The following is a 21,462-nucleotide window of genomic DNA, read 5'->3' on the forward strand; positions in this document are numbered from 1 at the left end:
GACCCGATCGGTACGCAGCACAGTACGCAAGTACTAATGTTTTGAAACGGATGTGGGCAGCCACTGGTAACCAGTGAAGGGAGCGGAGTAGGCAGAGTGAACTTAGGTTGGTTAAAAAACAGTCCAGATGCTGCTTTCAGGATGAGCTTTAGAGGTCGGTTGGCACTTGCAGGTAGATCTGCCAGGAGGGAGTTGCCATAGTCTAGGCATTAAATGACCAGAGCCGGGACCGGAACCTTTCTCACAACCAGGTTCCTAGCAGTCTGGGTGGTCAAAAGTAATAGTCAGGTCATGGGTGGGAGAGACTTTCCCTGGAAGGAAAAGTATTTCAGTCTTATCAATGTTAATTTCCAGGTGGTGTGCGGACATCCACTGAGAGATGTAAGTCAGACAGGCAGTGATTTGTGCTGCTACCTGTGTTTCAGACTCAGCTCTGTCATTCACTCACATGGCTCCACTACTATAGCTATGAATCAGAATTATTTTATTTGCCAAGTATGTTTGCACATACAGGAAATTGCCTTGGTGTCGTTCGTTAGTGTACTCATCATAAAACAACAATATAAAAACAACAATATAGAACAAAACATATACAGTAACAGAGTTATGGGCATGTGTGGTGCTACGGTGCAGAGATTGCTGATAGTGCCAATAATATATCAATTATAAATTATGTGCAAGGGGGGGGTGCAGCAGAGTCAGTGTGATGCAGGGGTCTTGTTTGTGAGCCCCACTGCCATGGGGAAAAAATTGTTCAGATGGCGCATGGTCTTAGTCCTGATGGCCCGGAACCTTTTTCCGGATGGGAGTCTCTAGAATAGATGGTGACCGGGATGGGAAGGATCAGCAATGATCTTGCGTGCTCTCCTACTGGTCCTGGAGTGGAACAGGTCTAGGAGAGCCGGCAGGTCACAGCCGATGACCTTTTCGGCTGACCGAATGATCCGCTGCAGTCTGCCCTTGTCCTTGGCAGTGAAGGCAGCAATCCAGACGGTGATTGATGAGGTGATGATGGACTCAATGATGGCTGTGTAGAACTCAACCATCACTTTCCGCAGCATTTGAATTTCTTCAGTTGCCGCAGGAAGAACATCCTCTGCTGGGCCTTCTTGATGGTGGTGGTGTTGTTCTCCGTCCACCTCAGGTCCTGTGCAATTATAGTCCCCAGGAATCTGAAAGACTCTACTGTTTTAACTGGGGAGTCGCACATGGTGAGGGGGGCTGTTTGGGCTGGGCTCCTCCTGAAGTCTGCTACCATCTCTACAGTTTTCAAAGCGTTCAGCTCCAGGTGGTTCTGGCTGCACCAGGAAGCCAGGCTGTTAACTTCCTCTCTGTAGGCGGCCTCGTCCCCATTGGAGATTAATCCAATTAGGGTTGTGTCATCAGCAAACGACACAACCGAGTTTGACAGAGGGGTGGCTGGAGGTGCAGTTGTTGGTGTAGAGGGAGAAGAGTAGAGGGGAGAGCATACAACCTTGTGGGGCTCCAGTGCTGATGGTCCGGGGCTCAGAGACAAGCTTGCCAAGCCTCACGTGCTCCTTCCTGTCGGTCAGGAAGTTAGTGAACCACCTGCAGCTGACACGCTCAACTGTGTCAGCTTGTCACGGAGAAGAGCTGGGGCGATGGTATTGAATGCGGAGCTGATGTCCAAAAACAGGATCCTGGCGTAAGTGCCGGGGGAGTCGAGGTGCTGGAGGATGAAGTGGAGTCCCATGTTGACTGCGTCGTCTACGGACCTGTTGGCTCTGTAGGAAAACTGCAGTGGGTCGAGGAGGTGGTTGGTGGTGGCCTTGAGGTGGGTCATCACGAGGCGCTCAAAGGTCTTCATTACTACAGAGGTCAGGGCGACTGGTCTGTAGTCATTAAGGCCTGTGATCCTCTGCTTCTTGGGAACGGGGATGATGGTGGATGTTTTGAGGCAGGGCGGGTACAACACATTCAGCCAGTGAGGTGTTGAAGATGTCCGGGAACACTGGAGACAGCTGATCCGCACAGTGCCTTAGTGTGGAGGGGGAGACAGCGTCTGGTCCAGCTGCCTTGCTGGGGTTCAGTCTCTTGTCATTTAAACAGAATCCGCCTCATGAATACTGACACCAACTATACACTGACTTTATATAGTGACTGAGCTCCTTGTGAAACTTAACCATGACTTATACCCTAGACACACGTCATTTCAGACATTTTTAAGTTTATGGTCAAATTACTTAACTTACCTTTTGTCTTTCATGGGACTGCAGCTTCTCCACCGATGATGATAATGACACAGAAGTGGAGGCTGTAGACATGGACACAGAACTGAGCCTGGTGACAGAGTGCTGGGTAGAACCTCAGAGTGGCGTGGTGATGAACTGCATGGACCAGCATCGCCACTTCCAGGGCCTCAGTTACCAGGAAATCCCTCAAGCAGTGTGTATAACTAGATTCTACTGCAGATTGTTCAAGAGTTTTTTTGTGCTATAGTGTAAACCTTTAACATACAAAGAACCCAGCTTACTGCCCTGTATGTAAGATTATTTGCATGTTTATTTAATGACAACCTACTGCCTTATTTTAGATTTTCCCAAGGGATCTGACTTGTATATCTACCATGATGACCTTTGAGTATTTGAGCCTATTGTGTCAGAATAAGGACCAGATCTGCTCACTACCAGTTGGACTCAAGGATGTGAGAGGTGATACAACACTTACCAAGCACTGTATATAAATATGGACAACACATATCTACTTCCTCCAACTATCTGGAAATGAAGCAAAGTTAATATCCTTTGGAGGTAGAGCTGTGAGGTCTCTCTGATACCCACGCTCAACTATTTGCGAGTCAGTCTGAGCAGTCAATCATGACATTCCAGCACATTCTTATAATGTCAAATAAGTAATTAAAACGTATACATACATCAATGTTATAATAACTACTATTTGACCAGAATTGTTTGTTTTAGTTTGGCCGTTTTCACATCTGCTTAATTGGAGGAGGCAGGGTTTATAATGTATGCTGCAGGTAGCCACTAGCTGGCAATCAAGGCACTTCGTTATCAGATTTGGGAAGCAGTCATGTTGTCTATCTTTATATATAGTTTATGAGACTGCCCTGCAGATACTGAATTTTCATAAATTCTGTCCAGGGGTGGTGTAGAAACATACAGATGCTTTAGTCAAGAAAAAGCAGGATTACCACTCAATATGAATACTTGAAATTCGAGTTTGCTAAGTGGGGAAATCATTAGCATAATGTGCTTGATATATCTGAAGTAAATGTTTTCATTGTTGACATTATGAGAGTTGTTGAGTATGAGTAGTAATACAAGTTTATTATTATTATTATTATTATTATTAACTGATGTGCATTAATTTACATATCAGTGCATATACAAAGGATTTAACTTTGGACGTTTTTCAACTGTATCACTGTTGGGTAGTATAAGAATAAATGTATAAGAATGCATAAGAAGACAACGGCAGAGAACCCAAAACCTTTATTTAAAACAGGAGACATCCAAACATTTAGCATGTTCTATAAATATATGTATGTATATATATATATATATATATATATATATATATATATATGTATGTATAAATAAATAAACAATATGACCAGTAAACATAACCAATATTGTCAATTTGTTTAGGTTTCATTAAAGTTGTCTGTATATACACAATTTTTTTTCCATCGCATCAGATTTTCCTATGGAATCAGGCGTGGAATGGGATATATTAACATGAAGTGTTGGGTTTCATTCACAGTAGCCTAACAAAGTGTGTTTTTCCTGTGTATGCAGGAGGTGCTGTGGCCTCTGAGGACAATGTTCACATGATTCCTTTTCAGTTTGACCTTATTCAGCTGCTTCCAAAATGCCAGCAGGTTGAACTCCTCTTCCACACTTTCAGTACAGGTACTAAACTCTACTTCAAAAATGTAAATAAAAAAAATCCCTCACATAATAAATCATTTAAAAATAGCTCTTTATAATTAAATAAAAAAACGTATATAACATTCTTGATAGTCAAATAATACCAGGCAGAAAATATTTCCTTTTAACAAAAATATAATGAATGCTCCTTGTCCTTTTTGTCCTCAGTGATGGAGAACACAAAACAGAATCACGGCTCCCCCTGTCTGCCAAACGAGCTCCTGCTCAGCCTCTTCCACAGCAGGCTGGAGCATGAGCAAAATGACAGAGAGATCCTGTTGGCTGACAGTGATCATGTCGCCTTCATGCAGCACATCTTAGAGCGAGAACGAAACGGCCACTCCGCTCCATTTTCCTTTCCTATTATCAAAGGTCAGTTTGTCTGTATATCATTGCAGCTGTTCCTAGTGTGACTTTGTAAAAGGTTTACTTCCTCATTATAGACCTGACAAGCTTTGAGGTGAGGACATTTGCTGTAGGTTGTGCTGTCCAGGATTTTCATATACATAGATAGTCCCCCTGATGAGTTACTGTATCGTCTAGTCTAATTTCTGCCTTGTTATGTTTTGCATCGTGTCAGGGGAGTGTATAAAGACTCCAGACAGACAAGACACTATGAATTCGTTTCACACCACTGGCAGCAGCAAAGAGGTGATGGGATCTACCAGCACTTTACAGGTAATTCCATAAAAACATGAATTAATTATAATAATATATAAATATATATATATATATATATATATATATATATAATAACGCATACATAACAATTTACGTACATGTATATGTTGACAACCCAAGGAAGTGCACTGTTAACTGTGAAGTATTATAGATCTGTAGTTTTGTGGAAATCTAAAAGGAGAATTAGAGAGTAAGACACCATGTCACACATGGTCAACTCAACCATCGGGAGAGGGGTTAAGTATCTTGCCTGAGGACAATCTACTCTACCCTCTGAGCCTAATAATTAGTTATGGACATTTACTCTGCTTTGTTGCTCCTCTTGCATAAAACATCAGCTGGCTAGAGTCTGTGTCGTGGCTGCTGTTATTAAATCCCACTTTTTTGGGTGATCCTTAGGCAGGCGTTACTTAGTAATGCATTACTCTAATCTGACCACTATTTTTCAGTAACGAGTAATGTAACGCGTTACTATTTCCAAACCAGTAATCAGATTAAAGTTACTTGTCCAAGTCACTGTGCGTTACTATTTTGTCATAAATGGTAAAATATATATTTGATTTCTTCTTGCGTCTCTGGGAGTGAAGTCATGTAGCCTAGTGATTTTCAACCAGCGTCCAGCGGCACACTAGTGTGCCGTGATAGATCGTCAGGTGTGCCGTGGGAAATATCTAATATCTAGTGTTGCACTGATGTATCGGCCGGATATCGTCCGCGGGGCTGCTGGGCGGTGTCCGTCGGCGGTGCGGAAGGCGGGGACCGGTTGGAGGGGACAGGGTACGGTGGTCAGCGGCTCTGGGCGCGTGTCGGGCCCTTCTCGCGGATCACCTCAGTTACGGCGCCCGCTGGGGGAACCCTCCGTTCGTGTGGGGGGTCCCCTCTGGCAGTTTCTAATAAAGTGAGTGTTGGCAAAACCGGTTGTCATTTTTATGTTGAGGCGGCGGGGGTGTTGTCGGCAGCTGCTGAATATAACTAATAAAGTAACTTGTAATCTAACTTAGTTACTTTTAAAATTAAGTAATCTGTAAAGTAACTAAGTTACTTTTTCAAAGTAACTGTGGCAACACTGGTACTGGTAGTGTAGTGTAGTGGTCTAGCGGGCATGTGTGGAGGTCAGGAGTTCCTGAGAGCAAAGTTGTCTTCTTCCCTGGGAAGATGGAAGCTGGTTTCAGATATGAACTTTTGATAGTTTTTGGAAGTTGAATCCAGGGGCAGACTTCCCACTCAGGAGTAAAAAGGTGAAGGACCCTGGGAAACTAAACCTCTTCAATGTGTCCTGAAAAAAAATCACTCAGACCACATCAGAGTGGTCTTGGATTCATGTGAAAGACCGCCTACTTAGCTGTGCTCCTCAAACCCGCTAGAGTTTCACAATGAATCAATCATATTTTTATGCTTATCAGTGACCATACGTTGATTTGTTTCTGGACACTGCCACGATATCAACACTGATCAACTCATAATGATTTATACCTTTTTTTATTGATAGTTGGCATCAATCAGACCTTTACAGATGTCTTTCAGACAATCTACACTTTATATACAGATCTTCAGATGATGCCTATTTTAGGTATACTCACATAGAACAAAGAGAAAAAAGAAGAAAAACTATATATAACCCGGGCTTGATCTATTTATCTATAGATATATAGATAAATATATGCTTTTCTAAACAGTTCTATCAGATATGTACTTGTCTCTGTCATATTTTTCATCTTCATATTAACATAATGTTGCTTCTGCAAGTATTGATAGAAGTCTTGTTTTCCTAGTAAGTGTTTCTCTTTAATGCTTTCAAAACTGAGCAGTGTGCCTTCTCTCATTGTATTGCATATGGCTGTTATTCCTTTAGCTGTCCAATCTGTTAATCTATCCAATTTATTTGGTGTGAAGTCAGAATCATAAGCTAACCATTATGTTACTTTATGTTCTCTTACAATGGTTATCCATACTTCACGCGTCCACTTCCCCTATGGGTTATCAGTAGTATGTATGTGACTTTGTAGATTGTTATCAGCTATTGCCTGTATATGGGGGTGGAAGGTATTTTCTCTTCAATATTTTTCCATTGGGCCTTAAACAATGGGTTGCTCAAAACATATCGCTGTCCTCATCTGTAATGCAAAATAATAATAATAATAATAAAGAGAAGAGAGGCCCCATCACCCCTTTTCTTTAGGTAGTTGTAAGGTTTTGAGTTGAACCCGGGGTCTTTTACCTCACCAAATATACCTAGAAGAATCTTATCCCATTTTAGTAGTTTGGGCAGTATATATTAATGGACCCATCGTATGCCCATTTTACCACAGTTGATATGGTTCCTTGGGGACTTAATGAAATGTTTGTAACATATTTTGGTCAAAATACCACAAGGATCATTTAAAACAGCACCCTTTTTACCCTGTTTAAAACAGCCCTCCTCAGATTGACCTGTTTTGAGTGCCCCGCCCCCCTCTCACTTTAGATCAAGATCTACGCAAGGGCAGCTCACTGGGAGCATTGGAGACTTCCCTGCGGTGTAGCCGAGGAAGCCGGGCCGTCTCTCCCCGGAGCCGGTGAGATTATGGTTGGGGGTGGTCCAAGGCCATATAGCGAGACTATGATGTATTTTTCGGTCTTAATCTCATTGAGCCCTCCTCAGATTGACCTGTTTGGAGTGCCCCGCCCCCCTCTCATTGTTGTATGAACCCTGACTCATACTATTCCTTACGTTTCTACAGGACTGTTAGGTGATAATCTTGATCAAAATATATTAGTCCATCGTTCAAAAGCACTCTTTCGTCTACCCAGGCCTTGCGCAGAATCTCGTCTTTGTTTTTTATAGGTGGAATTTGAATATTATTGACCGTGGCTTGTCTTCTCTTTCTCAATGCTAACGTCCGTAGCTGGGGGGGATCTCCAGTGTGTCCTATATTAACCTTTCCACAAACTCCATAATAGACTATCCCTCCGCTCCTTCGGGAACATTTAATACCCTCATTCTCTCCCGACGGGATCTCCGTTCTTTGTCGGGTAATTCATTTCTTGTTGATCCATCGCTTTTATGATCTTGCTTAGCACCTCCTCCAAGTTTTGGACTCGATCCTCCACCCTTCTAATGTGTGTCTCTGCCTCAAATTTTTTATTAACATTGGACAGTTAGGAGAAAGTGTCATTTAGCTGATGTTTTGTGTCTCTGCGAATGTCCTGTATCTCTTCCAAACTTTATTTATCCTTGCCGTGTCGTCTGGCTGAGAGTTGGCATTAACTCCGCCATCTTTTAAATTACATTACATTTCATTTAGCTGACGCTTTTATCCAACGCGACTTACAATAAGTGCATCAACCCCAAGGGTACAGACCCAGGACGACAAGAATCAAGAAAGTACAATTTCTTCAAAATAAAGCAAAACTACAAAGTGCTATAAGTAAGTGCCATTGTAAGTGCGCCTAAAGTGTTAGTTTCAAAGAGTTGTTAGTTTTTTTTTATTATTATTCAAGGTAAAGTCGGAAGAAGTGTGTTTTTAGTTTTCGGCCGAAGATTTGTAGACTTTCAGATGTCCGGATGTCGATGGGGAGTTCATTCCACCATCTAGGAGCCAGGACAGCAAACAGTTGTGATTTTGATGAGTGTTTAGCTTGAAGTGAGGGAGCAACGAGTCGATTAGCCGAAGCAGAGCGGAGGGAACGCTGGGGTGTAACGTTTGACCATGTCCTGGATGTAGACTGGACCTGATCCGTTCACAGCATGGTACGCAAGTACTAGTGTTTTGAAGCGGATGCGAGCAGCCACTGTTAGCCAGTGAAGGGAGCGGAGTAGTGTGAGTGAATTTAGGTTGGTTAAAAACCAGTCGAGCTGCTGCATTCTGGATGAGCTGCAAAGGTCGGATGGCAGTAGCAGGTAGACCTGCCAGGAGGGAGTTGCAGTAATGTAGGCGTGAGATGACCAGAGCCTGGACCAGAACCTGCACTGCCTTCTGAGTGAGAAGGGGGCGTATTCTCCTGATGTTGTAAAGCATGAATCTACAGGGCCGTGTTGTTGCAGTAATGTTGGCGGTAAGGGAGAGTTGGCTATCGAGTGTCACACCCAGGTTCCTAGCAGTCTAAGTGGGGGTTAACACGGAGTTGTCAAAGTTAATTCTCAGGTCGTGGATGGGAGAGTCTTTCCCTGGAAGGAAAAGTAGTTCAGTCTTGTCAAGGTTAATCTTTAGATGGTGTGCAGACATCCACTGAGAGATGTCGGTCAGACAGGCAGAGATTCGTGCTGCTACCTGTGTTTCAGATCGGGGAAAAGACAGAATTAGTTGGGTGTCACCAGCATAGCTATGGTAGGAAAAGCCATGTGAGTGAATGACAGAGCCGAGAGAGTTGGTGTACAAAGAGAAGAGGAGAGGACCAGGAACTGAACCTTGAGGGACCCCAGTAGTGAGAGGACAAGGTTCAGACACAGATCCTCTCCAAGTTACCCTATAAGTGCGTTCATTGAGGTAGGAAGAGAGCAGGGAGAGAGCAGAGCCTGACACACCCAGGTCCTGAAGGGAGGAAATAAGGAACTGGTGGTTCACTGTGTCAAATGCAGCAGAGAGGTCTAGAAGGATGAGGACAGAGGAGAGAGAGGCTGCTCTAGCAGTGTGAAGCTGCTCAGAGACAGCAAGGAGGGCAGTCTCAGTTGAGTGACCTGCCTTGAAACCAGACTGGTGAGGGTCAAGAAGATTATTGTGGTTAAGATTGGAGGAGAGTTGATTAAAGATAGCGCGCTCAAGAGTTTTGGAAACAAAGGGAAGAAGAGAGACAGGTCTGTAGTTATTTACTTCAGACGGGTCAAGGGTGGGTTTCTTCAGGAGAGGATTTACTTTTGCCTCCTTCAGAGAATTAGGGAAACAGCCAGTTGACAGGCAAGTGTTGATAAGTTGGGTAAGAAAAGGAAGGTCAGGAGCAATAGACTGGAGAATGTGAGAAGGGATGGGGTCAAGGGGGCAGGTGGTCGGGCGGGCGGAGGTTACCAAGGTCAGAACTTGATTGGGAGACAGGGGAGTGAAAGAGGAAAGCGAAGGTGATGAAGATGAAGTTGATGAAAGTGTGTTTATAGAAGGAGGATCCGAAAATGAAGAGCGTATGTCATCTATCTTTTTTGTAAAGTAGTTGACAAAGTGGCTTGGTAGAAGGGAGGAAGGAGGAGGGGGACTGGGGGGGTCGAGGAGGCTGGAAAAGATGGATAAGAGTTCCTTGGGGTTAGAAAATGAGGATTGAATTGCAGTTTGGTAAAAAGTGCTTTTGGCTGTGGAAATAGAGGCAGAAAAAGAGGAGAGAAGAGACTGATAAGCGAGCAGGTCGTCCAGGTGTTTAGATTTCCGCCATTTCCTTTCTGATGCTCGCATAGTTGCTCTGTCGGCACTCACCAAGTCAGACAACCAAGGAGCTGGGGAGAACTTGCGGACCTGTCGTGACGTAAGAGGACAGAGAGAGTTAAGAGAGGAGGACAGAGTAGAAAGGAGAATGTCTGTGGCAGAGTTAGGATGCATGAGTGAGAAAGAATCAGTGGAAGGGAGGGCTGATAAAACAGAGGAGGCTAGAGAGGCAGGAGAGAGTGAACGAATGTTGCGACGGACAGGTGCAGACTGTGGATGTGGTAGGGTTGTTGGTTTGAGATAGTGGGAGAGAGTAAGAGATGAAGAAGTGGTCAGAGACATGAAGAGGGGTTACAGTGAGGTTAGATGTTAGATGGTTGTAGCAGTTTCTGGTGAAAATATAGTCCAGGTGGTTACCGGCTTTGTGTGTAGGAGGGGAAGGACTGAGTGAGAGAGCAAAAGAAGACAGTAGAAATAAAAGGTCAGATGACTTGTCTGTCTGGATGTTAAAGTCACCCAGAAGATTAAGTGCAGGGCCATTTTCTGGGAAGTTTGACAGGAGGACGTCTAAGACAGTAGAGAACAACAATAGTTAATTGTACCGGTTGAGTAACTGTCACAGCATGAAATTCAAAAGATGTTGGGGTAAATAGTGGAGGCGAGAAGAGAGGAAAACCCCATTTGTGCGAAATGAGTAAACCTTTACCGCCACCCCTACCAGTGGGTCTTGGTGTGTGGGTGAAAGAGAAGGCAGTGGAGAGAGCAGCTGGGGTGGATGTGTTGTCCGGTGTAATCCAGGTCTCAGTGAGAGCAAGGAAGTCAAGCGATTGCTGTGTAGCAAAGCCAGAGATGAAGTCTGCCTTGCGGGTAGCTGACTGAGAGTTCCATAGGCCCACTGTGACAAGGTGTTTGGTATGTGTTGAACGGGCTGGATAGATAAGAGAGGAAAGGTTACGGTGTTGGTGTGAACGAGTGCAAGGCCTATAGTATCTACGAGTAGAAATTCGCACGGAAAGTTTACACATATTCAAAAAATAAAATGCAGCTTAATACTCAGCCTCCCCGAAGCCTCCTCCGAAGCCTCCAACGAAAGACTCCTTTGTCTTTATCCTCCGAGTCTTCACACGATGAGTCTTCACAGACGCTTAAGCTGACGCTCCAGGCATTTCCTGGTTTTAAACCAGAGTTGACGATGGTTGGCTACAGCTGTGCTGACCACTCCCCCTGCTCATGAGCCAATCAGCCACCTGGTGTTAATGGCCCAGCAGCAGAAACTCAACAGAGTTTAATAACAAAAGAAACTTGTCCCTTTAATCAGTGAGTTTCCCCAAATCTCGTATTTGGCCAGAAACTGTTTCTGGACAAAGGCTATTTACCTCAAGAGATAGAAAGTCAAATACAATTTAGTCCTTAACAGAATTGGAATAAAAAGCAAGTAATTTAACCTTAGCTGGATCCTATTTTAACTCTCAATCACCTGAGTGAAACTAGAAGCAGTGAACAGAATTAATAAACTAACAAGCTCCTGTCTAATACAATTCAAGGTGAGACCAAACAGTTGAAACTATCAATCTAGTTAACCTAAGACAGCAGAAACAATAGTAATTTAGCAGAGAAGCTTATTTATAGAATATACCTAGCTTGAATTCAAGAAGTCCAGTAGGAAGATAGCCCAGAAGTTTAAAATGCACACGCCATCTTGTGCGCGTGTTGGAGACCTGTTATCTGTGTTTCCTTCATTTCCTTCAATAGTGCTTTTTTTTTATCAACCTAAGTATTATCGAAAAATTCAATATTTGACATTGTCATTGGACACAACTGTATACTCTGACTCGGTTTGGTCTTCGGGAACACAAATGAAATATGTGTGACATAGAGGCCGTCCTCAAGGGGGAAAAGAGGGCTTTTAGGTAAAGAGACAAGGAGGAGAACAAGGCTGTTCAGAAGCAGCTGAGGATGAACATTAGGGAGGGGAAGAACAGCTACGGGAGGTAGATAGAGGACCATCTGAATCCTAACAACACCAGCGGTGTCTGGAGAGGCCTGCAAACCATCTCTGGCTGCAAGAAATCTGAGTTCCAGGCTGCAGGGGATGAGAAGTGGGCAAATGATCTGAACCTGTTATTCAACAGGTTTGGTCAGGTACCTATCCCTCCCTCCATGACTGCCAGCCCTGCTGCAACCCCCCTCATCTGCATCCCTGGTATGGTACACTGCCCCATACCCTCCACCAGCCCCCATCCCACAGCACTCATTTCTGTCACCCACCAACCCCTCCCAATCCATCCACCACACCCCTCCCTGCTGCAATCTGTTCCTCACAACAATCCAGGTGAGACCAGCTGTGCAGGGTCATGGAGCATATCTTCAATATGAGCCTGATGCTAGGGGGAGTACCACAGGTCTGGAAGACCTCCGGCGCGGTACAGGTGCCAAGGACTTCAGCAGCTATAGGCTGGTGACAGTAACATCCCACATGATGAAGGACCTGAACCAGCTTGTCATCAACTATCTCCACCCCGTGGTGAGACCATTAATGAACAGGCTGGCATTGGGGTGTTTTTCTTCATAATCTACCTCCAACACAGAGCGTTCTCACCGTGAGAAGCCTCAGAGTACTGTGATGATCAAGTCAACACCATTCAAACCGCACTTCTCAGTGGATCTCAATCTCACTTCCTGGATATCGGACAACTGACACCAGTGAGTATCCAGGGAATGACATTGAGATAGGGATTTCTTATAAGGACCTGGCCGTTCACCTGAACAAAATACTGGACTGGACTGATCATACCACTGCATTTTATAAGGATGGCCAGAGCAGACTGTATCTGCTCAGGAGGCTTAGGTATTTTGGAGTACAGGGGGGACTCCTGAAGACCTTTTTATCAACTGCTCATCGTCCTCTGATACCTGCTTGACTCACTGGAGATGGTGGGACAGAGTAGGATGATGGTGAAGCGGTCATATCTGATGGACAAGCAGTTCCGATCATGCACGCCACCATCACAGCACTGGGCAGCTTCTCCAGCGAGAGATTGACCTAAGTGTCTGAAGGAGACGTATCACAGGTTGTTTCTTCCTGCAGCTGTTAGACTGTACAATGAGCTTTGCTCCCAGTAGACTAAAGTAACTTCTATGGACTTTTGCACTTTAACTCAGGTTTTGGGCTTTTTAAAAGAGGGTTCACTTCTCACATGAAAAGGCTGGCGTAAGCAAACTGTCTGACAGAGAAATATCATTGTGTTTAACTGATTGTGCATGAGTGGCTACGCTCGCCGAAAATACGCCCAATTTTGACTGAGCATCACCGAAGGAGATACTTTACCACTGGCGACATCGATCCCAGTAAAAGGACAATACTACTGACTGGTAACCTGGGACAAACAGTGACGGGAAAGAAACCTGTGATACATTTTTACTCAAGTATATGCGATGTACTAGACGAGTTGTGTAACCCATCTTAATACCAGACAGTGCAACGCCATAACCACAAGTCCACAGCTTTGAAAACCGCAACGCACCAGAACGAATCTCAGACTGGGAGCTTCCGGTGTCTCTGAAAAATACGCAACGGACTCTGATCACCAGACTGGCCTGTTAAGGACACTAACCCGTCGAATATGAATGGCTCGAAACAGACATCAGGGGCTTCACCTTTGTCACGTATACTGTTATTGCGCGATACAACTTTAATTAACCCGATGTCTTAGCTCATTATTGTGCAACACAATACGATCAGGTAAGCAAACTTAACTTAACTCTTCCAGCAACATCAACTCTCTAAGTGAACCAAAATCATCTGCTTGGCATGTTGTACTCCATTTATCGAACAACTTCCCCTTTTCTCTGCTGTACTCCATGTAAGTCTGATTCCGATTTTTGTTAAGGTTACGAAATTATTGTCGGTAAGCCTCAGAACCTACTTTGTATGCTTGTAAGATTGCAAATTTAACAGAGTGATAATTAACACTGTCCTCAACAGGAAGCGCAGCTACAGCTTCTTGGGCTTTCCCGTGAATTTTGAACTGTAACAAAATAGGCCAAACTTCAGATGGCCACTGCAGAGCTGTAGCGATCCGTTAAAATGCAGCAAATTATAAATTTACTTCGGTTTTCATAAACACAATAATCTCTAATTCTACCAACCTATCAACAATTGGAGCCTTGATCTCCTTAAGCAGCTGTTTGGGGTATGTGATACCAAAGTGATTCGCTATTTGTGCCAAACCATCTTTACGGCATTTGTCAAAATGACTAAGAGACTAGTTCGACAAAAATTGTTCAGATACAAACGTCGACATCTCTAATGAATTCAGCAGTGTCCCAAGCAAGCTAGTTTCTCAGCTTTTAAAATGTTTTTGCTCCGGGAATCTTTTTAAGAGGCATAATCCCGGACAAGCCCCCAATTATGTACTGACCCGGCTCAATACGAATGAGGTGGCAACATAAAACCAGGCGTTTTTTTGTAAATTTGCAGTTGTTTATTTAGTTTAAGCTTGGTTTTGATGTCGTAGGACAATACAAGTAACATACGCTTAACAGAAAAGCAAGCAAAAGGGTGCTTGTTCAACGAAGAGAACAAATATAACAAAAAGAGGACTCTTAAAAAGAGCAACGCAAACCTTATTTCAAACCAAATTACAAGGGCACTGCTCATAAAACAACTACACAACTAGTTCAAACAAAAGACAAATTCTCTAATAACAATACAACAGCTAGTCTGACTCTCAGACAATAAGAATTTTATCTCTTAATACAAATGTGATGCATGAGCTAGTTTGGCGAGCTATTCCCACAGGACATACAGCTGCACAACTGACACAGCTGGGCATAATTTATACTGTCAGCCCAAAGTGCTTCATACTGATTGGATGCTAAGGAAAGATGTAGCTCCAATCAGGATCTCCATCTTTGCCTCCAACACCTGCCAGGAAGAAGGAGGAGCATCTGGGGACTCCAATGAATAATGAAAGACAGACAAACAGACATGAGACAGCTACAGCCATAACACTGTGCAATATACTTTCTGTATGTGAAACTCTGGCTAATGTAAAATCCATTTCATTGTAAATATGTTCACACGGTACATATTCTGTTTAGAATTTTATATATTAGTTTTTATTCCAGTTTTATTTATGTTTTTTTATATCTCCCACATTTATAAGCATTGCATTCCACTTGTTTCCCATCTGCCTTTGTCAGAGTTTCAGTAATGCAGACCTTGTGGATGATGAACCGTTGCTGTTGGATAGCAGCTGCTCTGTGCCACAGTGGAGGTGCTACGCCAAGTATATCAGCCCTCAGCAGATTCTCCTCACTTTCCTTCCTGTTTCTTTCACAGGTACTTCTTGACTTCCGTCTGATCCACATTCTAATGATGCATACAATTTTAATGTTGATGTTAATTATTTTGCAGATGTTCTGATGTTAATGGCTACAGGGCTAGAGACAGAGCCTCAGAGTAACATCAGCATGCAGGATGATGACACTTTGATGACTCCCAGCAACAAATCTCAGGTTGACACTCTATCTGGTTCCATCAGTGAGCTGGAGAAGTCTGAGTGCGGCCTCAGTTTGGCCAGTGAACCACAAAGGAAGCCCCGCAATGGACATTATTCCGCCAGATCCCCTGTGCTCTCACCTCAGTCCGAAGGCCAGACATGGCCTACTGACTCACTGATGCTGGACCAAGACAGCTGGGACCATATGGTAACAGAGATAGAGAATGGGACCCTAAACTCAGGTCAGTCTAACACTCTTGTCTGGGATTCTATTCAAACCACCTTGGCATAATACAGTCCAAAATCTAAATTTACATAGGCCAATATCAAATTAAATGGTTCTTGGATCTATAAATTCTTCCAAAAGTGACAAAATTTAAGCAACATCAAGAAGTACAGCAGAAGACGGATCTCTTTCTTCCTGGGTGTACAGACATTCATGTATAGAGTTATATTATGTTATATTTAGCTCGACTGGTTGTTAAAATGAAAACGATTAGAGATAGACAGAGAGACAAGGTGAGAGAGATAAAACAAAGTTAGAAGTTGTAATATGATACAAATATACTGGGGATCAGCGATAAAGAGAGAGAGGTACTTGGCGCATATTGGGAGTTCAACCAGCTTTCTGTCTATAACAGCGGACCTAAGGGATGGTTCAGGCAAGGCAATGCAATTTGATTTATATAGAATGCTTCGTACACAGAGGAAGATTTAAGGTGCTGTACATCGACACTGAGACAAAATTAAAAAAATAAGTATGTTAAGTAAAGTTTATTTAATATAGCACCTTTCACAGATCAGTCACAAGCACTAGTCAAAAGTCAAGTTTTAAAGATGAGTCTTTAACCGCTTTTTAAATATGTCAACAGAGACTCAAAATGTATGTCCATAGGAATAATTTTCCACAAAGTCGAAGCTACCATCTCAAAAGTACGATCAACTTTTGTTGCCAGATAATTGTGAGGGACAACCAGTAGGCACTGATCAAAGATTTTAAGGGATAGTTCACACAAAAATTCCCTCATTATCTACTCACCACTATGCCGATGGATTGGTGTGTGAAGTGTTTGAGTCCACAAAAGAGTAAAACTTAATATGATCTGTGACCCAAATGTTCTGTAAGTAGCCATTTATAATGTCCAGACATGGAACCACAGATCCCAGAAGTCCTTAATAATAGAGGACGGTAAGTTGAATGAGTTTAGAAAGGAACAACAGAAGGTATGATACTAGCCCTGACAACTCTAATCTTATCCACAAAGAAAGAGACAAAGTTGTTGCAGTCATTTGTGGAAAAAACTGGTATGTCAGGAGATGCAGGAGTAAAAAAGTTATTTATGGTACCAAATAGGGATGGGAATTCGATTAAATTGTCTTAATCGATCGTTGGGAGAATTTACGATCGATTTTCGATTAATCATTAATATTTTTATATTAAAATTCACTCTTTATATGCTGTATTAAAATGCAGTAAAAATAGAAAAAACACAGCGTGTTTCCTCATTGAGGTCTTTATTACAAGATGAACAGCTCTTGTGGCAGTTAAACGTGATCCGTTCAATGGTTACACTTGAAACTAGGGCTACGTTGTAGCACTGGCGGGCCCGAGCCGGTGGAGACGAGGCGCATGTCTCCGCGTTGCATCCATTTTGCGCTCTGCGGCAGTAGGTTTGCCAGTAGGTGGTGCCATCACTATTATTACACACAGACATAGAGATCTGTTCAAGTAGCCGCTCTGATGTAGCGTGAGCAATTTTGTGTCGATTGGACAATTTTACCACAACGTAATTTTCACACTGATCATTAGGTGGCGCTATGACCCTGAACTAATGTTTACATATGGAGCTGTTCAGGTCACGATTGTGACCATAGGTCAGAAGTTTGGAGCCGGTTGGATAAGGCAGAGTGGATTAACAAAGTACTTCCTGTTTCATGGAAAATCAGTAGGTGGTGCTATGATACTGAGGAAATATTGACACTTAAAGCTGTTCAGGCTTGTACTCTAATAATGTGACAGAAGTTTGGTAGTGATAGGACAATGAACACTGGAGTTATGACAACATTGTGTCGTTTGGCGAAGGAAAATCCTTCGCCGCACATCAATGTTTACGCGGTTTGTGGAAAAGTCACAATTCTGACTATGATCCAATGACTTGACTGAGTTCTTTTGAGCTGTATATCGTAAAGCAGCCAGGAGCAGTTCATCAAGTATAAAACATGTCACTTCCTGTAGCCACCAGGGGGCGCTGTGATATCAAGTAATAATTTCTGTGTAGATGTCATCAGGCTGGGACTCTTGTCTTACATGTCTGGTTTGGACTCGATTGGACCGTTTATGTCTAAGATACAGAACCTCGTGTTTTGATGGCGTTTAATCAAACTTTGACGCCACGCCACGGTCACACGGTGTGACGCAAAATAAATCCCTAAATCACTTTTTATCTGAATCTTGAGGTGATGACACTCGTCTACATTTTAAGTTGATTTGATGAAAGCTCTACGACAAGTACATCAAAGTAAAAATATGGAATATGACGAAAATGGCCACTAAATCCAAAATGGCGGGCTTCCTGTTTAGTCTAGCATATCTATCCAAGAGACTTATTTGTTTGTTATAAAAAGACACATGCCCAAATCGATTTTTGTACATGCCGGCCAATCGTAGTGCTGGGGCTGCCCGTTAGGGGGCGCTAGTCAGTTATTTTGCCACGCCCATTCCTTAAAACCATATGAATATCTTCAGGGGGGGGATGTTGTTGCACACATGTAGTTTGAGTGAGATAGAACCATGAACACTGAAGTTACAGCAATTTCGTGTTTCGTGGCGTGTTGATGAACTTTAATGCCACACCATTAATATGGCGTTTGACGAAAAGTCACATTAATCTTAAGTCTTCATTATCAATGTCTTGAGACCCATTTGACACAGTTTGACATGGTTGAGGTCAGTGGATGACGAGGAATACATCCAAGTGTAAGACAAGCAAAAAACAAGACATTTCCTGGTGCCACCAGGGGGCGCTGTGATTTCAAGTCATAATTTCTGTGTAGATGTCATCATGCCAGGACCCTTGTCTTACATGTCTAGTTTGGACTTGATTGGACCAAGTATGTCCGAGATACAGATGCTCGTGTTTTGATGGCGTGTAACAATACTTTGACGCCACGCCACGGTCACACGGTGTGACGAAAAATAAATCCCTAAATTGTTTTTTTTCTCAATCTTGTTGTGATGACACTCATCTGCATTTGAAGTTGATCAGATGAAAGCCCTGGGACAAGTACGTCAAAGTAAAAATGTGGAATATGGCCAAAATGGCCACTAAATTAAAAATGGCTGGCTTCCTGTTGCGTTTTTCATAATGCCCCTTGAGAGTTTTTTGTGTGTCTGGTCATGATACACGTAGGCCACGATTTTTGTGAAGATCGGACAAAGCGAAACCTAGGGGCTGTGTTCCAGGGGCGCTGTTGAGCCATTTTGCCACGCCCAATTCAAATTATTCCAGAATACTAAAATATCCGTAGACCTTGAGTTTCCTGCAAAGTTTCATAACTTTTTGAGCATGTCTAGACCCTCAAAAAGCCCCCTAAAGGGAAATAATAACTAGGGCTACGTTGTAGCACTAACGGGCCCGAGCACAGGCAATTTTAAGTCTGTTGCGGTCGGTGAAGAAAGAGCGTTCGATGACCAAGCGCTCGTCACAGCGTTTCATGCGTTTGCGCACTGCGGCAAGAATAAACGCTTCACTTCCTGCAGCCACCAGGGGGCGCTGTCATTTTAAGTCATGATTTCTGTATAGATGTCTTCAGGTCGCGACTCTTGTCTTACTTGTCTAGTTTGGACTCGATTGGACCAAATATGTCCAAGATACAGAAGCCCGTGTTTTGATGGCGTGTAATCAAACTTTGACGCCCCGCCACGGTCACACGGTGTGACGAAAAATCGAACTTTCAATAATATTAGACCTCCATCTTGTTGTGATGACACTGGCCACTAAATCTAAAATGGCGAGCTTACTGTTGTGTTTTTCATAATGCTTCTTGAGGCTTTTTTGTGCATCTGGTCATGATACACAACTATCCTCACTTTCGTGAGGATCAGTGAAGGCTAAATGAGGGGCTTTTCCGTAGGTGGCGCAGTTGAGCCATTTTGCCATGCCCGTTTCCAAATACTCCAGAATACATACATTTTCACCACTTTCTAATATACTGCAAACTTTTAAAACGCTCAGAATAATACTTACAATTTCAATAGGGCCTCCCACCATAGGTGCTCGGGCCCTAATAAGAAAAAACCTTACAGATTCAATAGGGCCTCTCACCATTCGGTGCTCGGGCCCTAATAATCCTTTCAATTTCAATAGGGCCTCCCACCGATTTTGGTGCTCGGGCCCTAATAATCATTTCAATTTCAATAGGGCCTCTCACCAGAGGTGCTCGGGCCCTAATAATAAGAATAATGCCTACAATTTCAATAGGGCCTCTCACCATTTGGTGCTCGGGCCCTAAATATGTGCTGCTGTACTCTTAAGCCCCGCTGAGAGAGCAGCTAGCCGCTGAGAGCTAGCTGGATTTGACGGTTCTCGACCTCTCAGTCCGGTTGTTGTCACGCCCTCACTCACGGAACCCCTCACCCAGACCCGGGTCTGTCCAGGTTCCCTTCCCCGTGGACTGAGGGTCCGTGTGCGGACATGAAGCCGAGCAGCGGAGGCTAGCTCCGGGCTGCTTCCTCCAGCTGCTAACATCCTCGCTGTGCTGCGTTCAGGGCAACTCGGATATTCCGACCTCCTGCACACCCCTAGTATCAAAGAGGACTTTTGGGGCAATTGCAGAAAAAACAACCTAGTTAAGAAATTAATACTAATTTGCAAAAATAATAATATGCCTTGAAAACTTTCTTTTTTGGGGGAAATTATAAAATACTAAGGTAATTGAAATCTTACCATATAACTGTAGATGAAAGAAAAGAGAATATTTTGCACAAGCATACCAGCATACTTGTATGCGTATGAGTACTCTTAAGTGTGTGTAGATAATGTTCAAATCCCGAATAGGAAAACATGGGTGAATAACACAAGTGGGTTTTAAGAAGAAAGAAGAATGGTTGGTCAATTAGGCTCAATGACTTATGGGCCTTCCAGGCCTTTATGTTTCTCAGACATTTATCATGTGTAACTATCTGATTGGTTTCTTACTTTTTCATCTGGCTTCATTGATCCATACAGCTGGGTGTCCTCTGCAAAAAAAAAAAAAAATTACTTCCATATGTGGCTTTTCAGATGCTCTCGTGTCATGATTGTTCACTCGGGAAGGCTTTGCTTGCTAGCGTCCACCATTTCCATAGCTTGGCAACAGACACATTCCTGGCTTACTTTACTGATAGGTCAAGAGGGCAGGCAATAGTTCAAGCTGACAGTGATCGCCCTCTGCTGGATCAGGAGACAAACTACATCAGACGGTCTGGTGTGCTTCTAGATCAGGGGTCGGCAACCTTTACCATCAAAAGAGCCATTTTGCCCTCTTCCACCAAATAAAATTTGTCTGGGGCTGCAACCATATTTGATAACACAGCTTATAAAGTTTAATATATAGTTATACTCAGTGTTGTGCAAGTTCACACTTGCACTAGTTCATAGTTTAGTTCATGCCGATGAAAATAAACTAGTTCACGTTCATAGTTAATGGAAAAAAGAAATTCATCTATGTTAACGATTCCAAAAATGAACTTCAAGTTCATTTGTTCTGTTTTTTGATTGGAATGATTTTGGTGACAAACTTGCATTCATGTGTTTAGTTATGAAACAATGTGGTCGCTCAGCTAATTTTAACACTGAGTCCTGACTGTGAGCGTCATGTCTCGTCTTGTACTGAGCACAAAATGCTTAAATGTAGTTTCAAAATAAACTCTGGAGCGAATCAAACACACTAAGTTACTTCATGTGATAATCAGGTCCTGATAACTAGTGATGAGTGTTTATCAGTTAAAGTGAGAGCAGGTCAAAGTGGAAGAGGAAACAGGAACTCAAGCTTGGTGAA

General features: G+C 43.2%; 1 protein-coding gene across 8 annotated transcripts in view; it reads left to right on the plus strand.

Moving 5' to 3' along the window:
• The window catches only part of szt2 (SZT2 subunit of KICSTOR complex), a 186,204-nt gene that overhangs the window by 46,658 nt on the left and 118,084 nt on the right, over positions 1–21,462 (plus strand). For all 8 annotated transcript variants that reach the window (XM_053430322.1, XM_053430326.1, XM_053430325.1 and 5 more), the window contains 7 exons: positions 2,238–2,406; positions 2,555–2,672; positions 3,780–3,893; positions 4,080–4,283; positions 4,492–4,589; positions 15,125–15,263; positions 15,339–15,665. In XM_053430322.1, the coding sequence (XP_053286297.1) occupies positions 2,238–2,406; positions 2,555–2,672; positions 3,780–3,893; positions 4,080–4,283; positions 4,492–4,589; positions 15,125–15,263; positions 15,339–15,665 (1,169 nt within the window). The remainder of the gene's footprint in view (positions 1–2,237; positions 2,407–2,554; positions 2,673–3,779; positions 3,894–4,079; positions 4,284–4,491; positions 4,590–15,124; positions 15,264–15,338; positions 15,666–21,462) is intronic.

This window comes from Pleuronectes platessa, chromosome 9, assembly GCF_947347685.1.
Source record: "Pleuronectes platessa chromosome 9, fPlePla1.1, whole genome shotgun sequence".
NCBI classification, from domain to species: Eukaryota; Metazoa; Chordata; class Actinopteri; order Pleuronectiformes; family Pleuronectidae; genus Pleuronectes; species Pleuronectes platessa.